The sequence below is a fragment of the Astyanax mexicanus genome, chromosome 23 (genome assembly GCF_023375975.1).
Source record: "Astyanax mexicanus isolate ESR-SI-001 chromosome 23, AstMex3_surface, whole genome shotgun sequence".
Classification (NCBI taxonomy): domain Eukaryota; kingdom Metazoa; phylum Chordata; class Actinopteri; order Characiformes; family Acestrorhamphidae; genus Astyanax; species Astyanax mexicanus.
Genome location: NC_064430.1, coordinates 24,539,123 through 24,551,224, shown reverse-complemented (window position 1 = coordinate 24,551,224; position 12,102 = coordinate 24,539,123). Strand labels below are relative to the sequence as shown.

At 37.3% G+C, this 12,102-nt stretch overlaps 2 protein-coding genes across 2 annotated transcripts in view; one reads left to right on the top strand and one right to left on the bottom strand.

The window, feature by feature from the left end:
- The first annotated feature begins 52 nt into the window (after positions 1 to 52).
- Positions 53 to 7,680, top strand: zgc:162297 (uncharacterized protein LOC555865 homolog). The gene is made up of 7 exons (XM_007235911.3): positions 53 to 119; positions 1,327 to 1,464; positions 1,689 to 1,771; positions 3,238 to 3,418; positions 3,536 to 3,686; positions 4,377 to 4,504; positions 6,576 to 7,680. Exons 2-7 carry the CDS (start codon positions 1,392 to 1,394, stop codon positions 6,764 to 6,766), a joined length of 807 nt encoding a protein of 268 aa, XP_007235973.3. The 5' UTR covers positions 53 to 119; positions 1,327 to 1,391; the 3' UTR covers positions 6,767 to 7,680.
- A 116-nt stretch (positions 7,681 to 7,796) lies between these two features.
- Positions 7,797 to 12,102, bottom strand: part of si:ch211-260e23.9 (uncharacterized protein LOC555795 homolog) — a 414,295-nt gene continuing 409,989 nt past the window's right edge. The window contains exons 3-5 of the mRNA XM_007235912.3: positions 11,047 to 11,217; positions 10,207 to 10,357; positions 7,797 to 9,570 (exon numbers count right to left, since the gene is read on the bottom strand). Coding sequence (XP_007235974.3) covers positions 9,351 to 9,570; positions 10,207 to 10,357; positions 11,047 to 11,176 — 501 coding nt within the window. The 5' untranslated portion in view covers positions 11,177 to 11,217 and the 3' untranslated portion in view covers positions 7,797 to 9,350. The remainder of the gene's footprint in view (positions 9,571 to 10,206; positions 10,358 to 11,046; positions 11,218 to 12,102) is intronic.

The window sequence follows — 12,102 nt, the reverse complement described above, 5'->3', positions numbered from 1 at the left end:
CAGTGACGATTTTTGCCGGCAAATCAGAGGGGGCGTGCACGCAGCGTCACACAGCACGCGGAAGAGGCGGAGTCAGCACCGGAAGAGAGGGCGGCGCACGTGGAGAGAGGAGCCAACTGGTAAACAAATGAGATCAAAGACAGAAAGAGAGAGAGAGAGAAAGAGATCAGAGTTTGATCAAACACACTTAAACACACACACAGACTTATATATTAAATTATTTTTCTTCACCAGTACTTCACTGGAATGACAGAAGAAGCTGTATTTAATTTCATTTAAGTTAAGTAAATTAAAAAATAAAAAATAAAAATATTGTCATTTAGAAAATGTATTTGCAGAAAATAAGAAATGTCTGAAATAACAAAAAGATAATGCAAAGAAAACAAGTTCATATTCATAAAGTTTTAAAAGATCAGAAATCAATATTTGGTGGAATAGCCCTGGTTTTAATCACAGTTTTCATGCATCTTGGTATGTTCTCCTCCACTAGTCTTTTGAACTGCTTTTGGATAACTTTATGCTGCTTTACTCCTGGTGCAAAAATTCAAGCAGTTCAGTTTGGTTTGATGGCTTGTGATCATCCATCTTCCTCTTGATTATATTCCAGAGGTTTTCAATTTGGTAAAATCAAAGAAACTTTGAAGAAATTTTTATTTTTGTTCCAGAGCTGTATTAAAAAAATATAAATGCATTAATTCACTTTCCCAGCCTTAAGCTTCTATACCTTTATATTGGAACTAATGTTTATATAGGTTCTTTTTATACTGGTACTGTCAATCCTTTTGTCAATCCTCTATCATAACCCTAATTGGTATACTCTCACTCTTATATTGCATTATTATCTTGTGTCTCTTGTCTCACGTATGTCTATATCTGTGACCTTCTTGTTGTATTGTACAATAAGAGTGATATTACATTCTTTATCCATTGGGTTTAATATAGGGTAGCTATTATCAGACCTCACTCCAACTCCCACAATTCTCTTGGCCTTGCCATTAGCGTGCTGGCCAGATAACAAATCAAAATGTTCATATATGGGTGTTTCCAAGCCATGCCTTGAGATAACAATCCATGGTCAATTTACATACTGCTGTCCCATGACTTATGGCATGCCTGTGTACATATTCCATTGCATCAGTGCACATTTTTATAGTTGTAGTTTATAGTTTTTAATTTGATCACTATTGGACCAATAGAAATGCTGCAAAATGACTTTTACTAAAAGTTAAGAAGGTTTTTTACTTATTCTGTAACATTTTTACAAGCCTGTATATCTGTGTGTGTGTTTGAGTGTGTGTGTGTGTGTGTTTCTGTTTCTGAATGTAGGTGAGTAGGTGTGTGACCTTTGTCCAGTCACGTGACCAAGCAGCAGACCACACCGAGAGAGAAACATGAAGTTTGCAAAACTGTTCGGACGTTTGAAGTCAAATGTTATCGGAATGATTCATGTTGGAGCTTTACCCGGTAGGGTGTGTGTGTGTGTGTGTGTGTATAATATAATTATGTTTGACCCGTTTAAATGGTTCACCCTGTGTTTGTACTGATTTCACTTTGTTTTCTCCGATACAAATATACTATATTAACATCATTTATTTATAATGTTGTTCCTGTTCCTGTTGTGGATGATGATGATGATGATGATGATGATGATGATGATGATGATGATGATGATGATGATGTGTTTACAGGCAGCCCGCTGAGCCAAGCTCCCCTTCCTGTGATTATTGAGTCGGCCTGTAGGGAAGCTGAGCAATACACCCAGGCCAGAGTGGTAAAACACCTTAACCCTGTTAGATGGATGAATGGATGGATAAATGGATGGATGGATAGATAGATACTATATTGACCCCTGAGTGGAAATACTGGGACAAAGAATACATCTCAAAATATCAGATTTACTGATTAAAGCATTAAAATACAGCGGATTAAGTTTCCGCTGTACAAATTGAGAAATGATGCTGCCACTGATGATGTAATCACTGCAGATCTGTAATAATAAATGTTTTGTGGCTTTATGTGTTCTGAAATCTGCAGACTGAATTTCAGGCTGTTGCTTTGTGTTTTTTTGCTGAAACTCAGATATTCACACACAGTTCCTGTTTACATTAGTGTGTAATCAGAATATATATTTATAAAAATGAAAAGATTATGTCTTATATTTGTCTTTTACATCTTTAAATCTTATTTCCCCTGAACTCCATTTACAGTGTCTGTGTTTATGAAAGTTTATGAAAAGAAAAAAAAACTCCAACTTTTCACACCAATTCCACACATTTCTTTCTATCCTTTATTAAACATTTAAACAATTGTGATTGATGTATGTAAATGAGGTATGCTCTGGCTGGCTGCCCTGTACTTTTGTACCTCATAAAAAAACACAGACCAAAAAACCCTCCTTGCTTATAGGCTGAGTGGGTGGAGCTAAACTGCTCAGAGCTTTAAATACGAACTGAACTGGGTTTAAGCTGATGTCCTGATAACTAGTGTTTACTGTGAACGTAGTCACTACCGTGATTGTTCTGATTTGCTGTGATTGTAGTGTTAGCTGGGATGTGATTGCTGTTACTGTAGTGATGATGATATCTGTGATTATTGTAATTGTTGTAATTGCTGTAATTGTAGTGATTGTTATGGATGCTGTGATTGTTTTACTTATTGTGATCAGTGTGATTGTTGTTATTAGCGTGATTGCTGTGATTGTTGTCATGGTGATGATTATTATGATTTGCTGTGATTTTACTAGTAGCTGTAATGTGATTGCTGTTACTGTAGTGATTATGATATCTGTGATTATTGCAATTGTTGTGGCATGATTGCTGTTATTATTGCTGTGGTTGTAGTCATGGTTGTGATTGTTATGATTTGCTGTGATTTTAGAATTAGCTGTGATGTGATTGCTGTTACTGTAGTGATTGTGATATTTGTGATTATTTTAATTGTTGTGGTGTGATTGCTGTTATTGTAGTGATTGTCATGGATGCTGTGATTGTTTTCTTACTGTGTGATTGTTTACTATAGTGTGATTGTTGCTGGTATTATTGTGATTACTGTGATTATTGCAATTGTATGATGCCTGGTATTATTGTGATTGGTTCGGATGCTGCAGTTGTTTTACTTATTGTGATTAGTGTGATTGTTGTTGTTATTGTTGTGATTACTGTGATTATCGGGCTTCTTCTGATTGTGTATCTCAGTGTAAGGAGGGTTTGTATTTTTTCTCCGCTGTTTTTTTTTCAGGATGGGTTGATTATCGAGAACATGCATGATGTTCCGTATGTGTTTGATGTTGGTCCGGAGGTGTGTGTGTGTATGACGGCAGTGTGTACTGCAGTAAGGCGGATCTGTCCCTCTCTGCCCATCGGAGTCCAGATCCTGTCTGCTGCTAACCGGCCGGCACTGGCCACTGCACTGGCCTCAGGTACTCTTTTATTTAACTGGTTTAACTGGTAACTGGTTTCAGAGATCCACATACAGGTGCTGTTTCTCTTCACTGGACTGATGACTGATCTGAGTTCAGTGTGTGTCTGATCTGCAGGGCTGGATTTTATCCGAGCTGAGGGCTTTGTGTTCTCTCACGTTGCTGATGAAGGGCTGCTGAACGCGTGTGCTGGAGAACTCCTGCGATATCGGAGGAACATCGGAGCAGAACACGTACAAATATTTACAGACATCAAGAAAAAACACAGGTCAGATCAGGGTCATGCGTTCAGCTGACCATCAGTTCATAGCAGATGATGAAAAATTAATTGTATATATTACATAATTGCATAATTGTGTATACTAAAAAAACATACTTAAAATACTCAAAGTAGAGACTGAATAATAAGTTCATAGCGGATACCTAAAAATGTGTTTACTGAATAATTCATGGTTGGTACTGAACAACTCATACTAGGTATTTAATAATTCATTATGGATACTGAAAGATATATAATTCATAAAGAACTTTATACATACTGTAATAAAATGGCTACTGAAAATCTATAATATATACTGTATAGCACATTCAAAGTGGATAGTGAATAATTTATAGTGCATGCTGCAAATATTATAATGCATACTAAATAATACACAGTGGACACTGAACAGGTACAAATATATTCTGAATACCTTATAGTGGATGCTAAGTAATTCAAAGTAAGTACTGAATAATACATTGTGGATACTTTAAAAAAATTATCGTAAATACTAAGAAATTTATATGGAATGATTAATGATTAAAGGATTTATAGCAGACAGTAAATAATTCATAATAGATACTAACAACTCTTAATGGCACTAAGCAATTCATAATATATGGGTTCAGAAAAATTCATAGTGGATATTGAGTAATTTAGAGAAGATAATCAGTGTGAACTGTGTGTTTTTTGTTGCAGTGCTCATGCTCTCACAGCTGATGTCAGTATAGCTGAGACGGCTCGAGCGGCTGAGTTTTTCCTGTCGGACGGACTCATCGTCACAGGTTCGGCTACAGGGGTCCAGGCCAATCCTGAAGAGCTTAAAGGTCTCATTCCATCGTTTTTTCATTCATTTTATGTCTATGTCTAGTTGTGTCACTAGTATGAATGAATGCCATGTGAGCTCTTTTTTGTGAGAAAAACAAAACAAAACGATGCTCCGGTGATCCGGTATAACGCTACTTTAGTCCTGTTTAGGTGTGGGGGAACAAACGATAGGATTTCAGCTCTTGCTCATATATATATATATATATATATATATATATATATATATATATATATATATATATATATATGCAAACAAATCGCTTCTGATTGGCTAACTGCACTGTGACACGTGCGAGACGGACAACAGTTAGAAATGTTTTAAAATAAAGACATTTTTACACTAATAACAGTCTTTGCAACGCCATATGTTACTGTACAACATGTGTAATAATGCCCTGCTAAGTGCAGTTAAGCCACTGACCTAGTCTTAGAGTCTCTGTAAAACACCAAATCCACCGGAGATCCTATTTAAACCTATAGTTACACACAGATGTGGTTATCCAAGTTTTTGTTGGCTGACTGACAGCAGATCCACCCAGGCAGTTTAAACAAAACCCTGGGGTGGATTTTAGCGGAAGGACACCTTTAAAGGTAGATCCATACTCCACAACGGCCCACAGACCGTTAGTTCCCACTCAGCCCATAAGGTGGTGCCAGGGTGTTGCTCTAATCCAGGTGGAGCAGGGCACACTAAATCCAGTCCTGGCCCAAATGTGTTTCCCCTGAAACCCTGTACGGGACAGAAGGTCAGACAGTGTCACGGCTGCTTCTGGCTGGTGAAGATATTCAGTCAGTCTCTCAGCAGAAGAGCCCTGAGGAATCTCACCAATGCCCACATGCGCACTTACAGTCTGGCACATGTACAGTGTTTACTGACGCCAGCACATTCCCCCATCCACCCCAAGAGCACACACACACACACACACACACTGCATTACCGGTGTATAATCACAGTTAAAGAGCCACTAAACCCTAAACCATATTTTTTCATTAATAGCTAAAATGCGAGTATTTGAAGTAATGAATCATACTTCTTAAACATTACCTAACCTTGTCCAACCATCTGCGTCTCGCCTCTATCAGAGGCAAACTGCTGCTGCTGCAGCTCAGCCAATCAGCTCTGCCCCGACTCTAAACCCATACATCACCCAGTGCCCCACCCAAACTATCCATCCCATATTTTAGCATTTTTAAAATTTGAGCTGAGGGTGGAGTCAGCAGAAATAAGGTGGTTTAGTTACTCTTTAAAGGGCACATGTTCAACTTTCTTTTGTTACCTATGCTACATGTAGTGTCTGTGTCTGTGAGTTTATAAAAAAAACAATGACAGACAATAATATTTATTAGTTATTTTCCAGTGATTATTTAATTGAAACTAATGTGTTCATTTGACAGCCCTAATATAATATATATATATAAACTCATAGAGAATATTTTTGTGACAAAAAGTACATTTATTATTACATCAACCTACATAATTAAACAGTCACAATTAGAAAAAAGTGAGGATTATGCAGGTTTTTTCTTAACTGTATGAGGAAACCTTTAATAGCAAGATTAAAACACTTATAATTAGAAAGCAATTTTATGTTATTTGTAATTAAGTATGAAATGTGTTTTCTCATTCTTCACTATTAGACTTCTTTAATACTGTAAAACCATGATAATTTCTGAACTAGGTATTATACTAAATCTAATCCTGCTGCAAACCCTACTGTACACATACTGTAACTGCAGCTGACCCGATTCTGCTGTAGCTAATACAGTGTCTGAGCAGGTATGCAGCCTTATATAGAGCAGTGACTGAGCAGATGTTGCTCTGCAGACACTCTATATTCCACTCTAACCACCCTAACCTATTAATAAACACGTCTCCCATCAGACCTCTCAGAGCTCAGAGCTGTAAACACACACAGCCGAACGTGGGCCGGCCCGAACCTTGCCTACCCGACTTCCCGATTTCAGTTTATTATTCTAGTGAATATACAGATATATATAATCAGTCATTTTCGCCCAAATCATTACAATACAGAACGTGCAGCATCATTAATTCTCTCTTTATTTTTGCAGAAGTTGTCAAATCTGTGGAACTCCCGGTTCTAATTGGTTCTGGGGTGACTTACGACAACGTGGAGCATTACCTGGACGCTAACGCTCTGATCATCGGCTCCCACTTTAAGAAGAACGGCCGCTGGGAGAATGATGTGGATCCAGACCGAGTGAAGAGGTTCATGGAGAAGATGCATGAACTACGGAAATGACGAGAGTTGTTGAATAAAAGAATATTTATGAAATTAATCAAAAATGAAATTTTCCTCACTAATTCCAGTGTTTCAGTAAAATAATATAATAGAAGAGTCTTAAAAAGCTTAACATAAAAAGCATTTTATTGTTTGATACTCTTGTATTATTGGTTCTTCATCTAGCTAGCTCTGTGTTTCTGCAATTTTGGTTCTGCTATACCACTGTCTTGATTTTAGCAGACTCCACCCTCAACTCAAATTTGAAAAAGGCTAAAAAAAAAAATGGGAGGGGTAGTTTGGGAGGCGCACTAGGTGATGGTAGGTGTATGGGTTTAGAGGAGGGGCAGGAAGGAGAGCTGATCGGCTGAGCTGCAGCAACAGCAGCGGTCGGACATCAGCAGGGGGAGCTGTATTATTGATTGACTGATCTCCAGAGGTGGAAATTACCACAATAAAATTGTAAAATTGTTTTTTAAATGTTAGGAAAGGTTTATAAAAAATACTTCAAAAGAACACATTTCAGCTATTAATGGAAAATAATATGGTTTAGGGTTTAGTGGCTCTTTAAATGTTCTTGTAATCTAATAATTCAGAGGACCCAGTGATGTTCAGGAGGAAAATGTACAAAGAATAAAATGACGTACAAAGTATTAAAAATGGTATTTAAAAAACACACACTTAAATCTACTTAAGTTTGCAGTTATACCAAGTCATAAGATAAAAACACCTAAAAAAGCAACCTTTAAATGCTTTATGTTGTATTTAAATATAGCTTAATTACAATTGAAATATACTTAAGTTGCCATAGGTTGTTCCAATATATTACATTTAGTATGTATTAATTTTAATGTATGTACTTTTCAATGTTAAGTATACGTAATAATAAATATATACTTAAATGCACCTTTCTTTTACAAGAGTTTAATTCATATATTTGATGATACAACCTGATTATTTTATGTGAAAATCAAATCCTAATTGGTCCTTTTACCTCTTTTATTTTTTTTAGGTAAAATTAGGTGGTTTATAGACAATAACAAGAACAATCTTAGCAAAAAACATGTTTATTTCCTTTTTTTTTAAAATATTTTTATCAAATATGTTCTCGGTTACAAAACAACTGGAAGTTCAGTAATATTTACAAGGTTTTTAAAGCTACAAATAAAAACGCAGACAGGTCTGCACAGGTTCAGCGTCTGAATTGGCACAAAATCACAAGATTGCCCCGCTTCCCCAGATCAACTCAGTAAATAACTCCACCATGCTTCAGTTTCAGAGTAAACACGTCCTACTGTACTATCACTGTAACTCCAGCACGCTAGTCACGGCTACGCTAAAAAAAGAACCACAAACACACACTCTGTTCCACTGTAAGTTCTAAAACATACCTCCAAACACATTTGACCTATATCATACGTCCGATAACATTCGACCTATAACTGCATCCGTTTTCATCTGAGAAATGAGGGATTTGCTAATGTTTAACACAGTTTTTTTAACGAAAATGGCATGGGTGTACAATCTGCATTGTGCAGATCTATATACCATATTATATATGGTACATCTCATATTTATTATAGTAAATTTAAAACAAAAATAATTAATAACACTTAAAAACAGCTTTAACAAAAAAATTAAAACTCTAAGCCAAAACTGTGATACTGACTGATCGCAGATACATTGTGCAGCCTGAGCTTCACCAAACCTGAAGTAACCAGGACTCAGTTTCCCCAAAACATCTCAATATAATGGAGCATATAATGGAGCAAATAATGGAGCATTACACAGAAAGATTTCATGTTTGATAAGAATTGTTACTGAAAACTGTAAAACTGTAATTTCAATTGAAAATATTTTAAATTTGAAAAAAAAATTGCAGCTTTTAAAATCTAATTAATATAAAAATATTTCCTGAACTTTCCTGAATAATTTTAAAATCAGTATTTTAATGAATGTATATTAAACATTTCATGTCCTCCAAACTTTAGTTTCATTACGGTTTCCTAGTTTTTTTTTTTATCTTAAACATTTAGTGGTGATTCCTGTTTTGGTTGATCTGAAATGATTAAGTGAAGAAGAGAGAGAACAGTCAGGAGTCTCTGAAGTCTCAGAGTTTTCAGAGATTAAATAAATTATTTTACTGCAGAGAAATAGTTTTTTTTTCTCTGTTAAGGGGTTAAATAATAAAAAGAGAGAGGGAGGAGTGTGTTCAGTGTGATGATCGCTCGACCATTTAAAAGTCATCTTTGTTATAATTTGAGATTCTTTGGGGAAATTCAGTCCCATAATGCTGTTCCGTGTTCAGTCTGTTGCGTGATCAGTCTGTTGCATGGTCAGTCTGTTCTGTGGTCAGTCTGTTGCGTGGTCAGTCTGTTGCGTGGTCAGTCTGTTCGGTGGTCGGTCTGTTGCGTGGTCGGTCTGTTGCGTGGTCGGTCTGTTGCGTGGTCGGTCTGTTGCGTGGTCGGTCTGTTGCGTGGTCGGTCTGTTGCGTGGTCGGTCTGTTGCGTTGTTGGTCTGTTGCGTGGTCAGCCTGTTGCATGGTCAGTCTGTTGCATGGTCAGTCTGAGGTCAGTGTATTGAGCAGTGCCAGGCGGGTGAGGTTTCAGTAGTTGTAGAGGCGCTGAGTGGGCTGTTTAAACTGGCCGTAGCGACGGTCAGCCGGAGAGAAGCGTGTGTTGGTGAGGTTCTGCCTGTGGAGGGCGCCGCGGGTCAGTTTCCTGCCGTCTGCGTGAGCTCTGGCCCGCTGCACCGAGAGCAGGACGGGCAGGGGGGTGCCCCAGGCGGCCAAACGCCACGACACGTGATGCCGGACTGGCACGGGCCTGGAAGCAGAAAACCAGGGCAGCCAGATCATTAAACAGATAAATTAGTTCAGACACCCCAAATATAATCTATGAGCCAAGAGGTAAATTAAGCTCTAGCACTAGTGAGGTGAAACCATTACTAAAAAAAAGCTCTGCTGAGGTAAATGTAGAACTACAACAGCAGTACTGAGGTACATTCATAATCAAAGCAGAGCTGCTGAGGTAAATGCATGACCAAAATGCCACTGCTGAGGTAAATTTATAATTAGAACAGCATTTTAAGGTACATTCAAAATCAAAACAGAGATGAGGTAAATTTATGATTAGAGCAGTGCTGCTGAAGTACATTCATCATTAGAACAGCATTACTGAGGTGGGTTTATGATTAGAATAGCAGTGCTGAGGTAAATTTTTAAAATGGAGCAGGGCTGCTGAGGTAAGTTTATGATTAGAACAGCATTACTTAGGTAAAATCATAATTAAAGCAGAGCTGCTGAGATAAATGTATGACTAAAACATCACTGCTGAGGTAAATGTATGTTTGGAACAGCACTATGGAGGTACTGAGTACATTATCTTACATTGCTTGTTAGCTACATTAGCCTCAGACACCGAACATGGCATGTCTGTGATATTTATGACAGGTTAACTGACCTAGAAGAGTCTTCTTCATCCTCGTCTGAAGCCTCCTCCTCCTCCTCTCCCTCGGTTCTGCCGCGGCACATCTGGTACACGGACATGCTCGGGTGCTCGATCAGCAGGTTCTCCAGAGGATCTTCTCTAATGCGGTCTACAGAACGGTTCTCTGCACAGAACAAACATCAGCCATTTATCTGAGGTTCATCTTCATCATTTTCATTCAATAAATCTGATTATATGTCTATGTCAGCTTTGCACAGAATCAGAAAAACAATGATAGAAAAGACCGTAAAGGCCATAAGAAAAATAATTTACTGTAATATTGTGCATTTTATTGGTATCAAAACTGCTATAATGTGAAAATGAGTAATCAAAGTTACGGCTTAATGAAAACCTCTGTGGAGCTCAGTGATTTTACACTATATTTATATCAATATATATTAATATATATTATTTCTAAAAATTGATATTTATATTGAAATCTGAGATTATTTCTAGAATCTAATATTAGTTCTAGAATTTGATAATATTACTGAAATCTGAGCATGATTATATTTCTAAAATTACATATTATTACTAAAATCTGATACTATTTCTAGAATCTGATATTAATTCTAAAATCTGATATTATTTCTAGACTCTGGTGCTGTGTGTAAAATCTGATATTTCTAGAATCTGATGTTTGTGAAATCAGATGTTGACTGTGGTGTAAAAACTTATTTTATTTGTGCAATATGATGTTATTGGGGAAATCTGATATTATTGACGATATATGATATTATTGGTGAAATCTGATAATCAGATTCACACATATTAACTCTGGTGTTATGTTGTGTAGTCAGACGCAGGTCTTACCATGAAGGTTAATGATGACCCATTCTCCATCTTCCAACTCCACCAGCTCCTCACAGCCCTCCCTCTCCACCCTCACATCAGCTCCGCCCTCAGCCCCGCCCAGGAGCTGCGAGAAGATCTTACTGATCATCTTCAGATCCTTTCCTTCTGTCTGTCCTTCAAATACAAAATCTGTAAACACAAGAGTACAGAGCCAATCAATAATCTATCAGTTTTACAACCTTTTAAACAAAACAGATTAGTGAAAGTCCTCTATTGAGGATTACAGTAATATTAAATGAGTATTAACTGTATGTATTTTATGAAAACCTGAAAATGGAAACATTATCAAACTGAGACACATATTATGCCAGAGCTTTCAGACCTCAAATAATGCAAAGAAAACAAGTTCACATTCATAAAGTTTTAAGAGTTCAGAAATAATCAATATTTGGTGGAATAACCCTGGTTGGTTTTTAATCACAGTGTTTAGACATCTTGGCATCATGTCCTCCTCCACCAGTCTTACACACTGCTTTTGGATAAATTTATGCTGCTTTACTCCTGGTGCAGAAATTCAAGCAGTTCAGTTTGGTTTGATGACTTGTGATCATCATTGTTAAATTTTTGAGTCATCTCTTATTTTTTTCCAGAGCTATAAATACACACACATACATACATACATACATACATATATATAACACATATTACTCAATGTGTGTTTCAGTGTGAGTTCAAGCTGTTCTTTCTGAGATGACTGATAGGTGGAACATAGCTCCAGTGTATCGTGTGTTTATGTTACGTGCTGTGAGGAAATCAGAGAGAGGGTTGCGTAATCTGAAGCGTGAGCTGGACTCTGCAGGGTGAGAACAGTTCAGAACAGGGTGAACACACACTCGCTCAGGCCTGAACACACTGAGGCCTGAGATCTGTGATATATGGATTTTATTTTTAACCCCGGAATTTAGTTCCTGATTTAGCAGGAATTAATAAATGAATAATCCCAGCATTGATACGGCCGCCCACACGAGGTCACCGTGATCCCTCACACCATCAGCTGACCGGCGGGTGTGAGTG

Bases quoted from the DNA above. Each gene is read 5' to 3' on its own strand.
- zgc:162297 (XM_007235911.3), top strand. From the start codon at position 1,392: ATGAAGTTTGCAAAACTGTTCGGACGTTTGAAGTCAAATGTTATCGGA. The intron at 1,772-3,237 runs GTAAAACACCTT...TTTTTTTTTCAG, and splicing joins AATACACCCAGGCCAGAGTG to GATGGGTTGATTATCGAGAA. The intron at 4,505-6,575 runs GTCTCATTCCAT...TTATTTTTGCAG, and splicing joins CAATCCTGAAGAGCTTAAAG to AAGTTGTCAAATCTGTGGAA.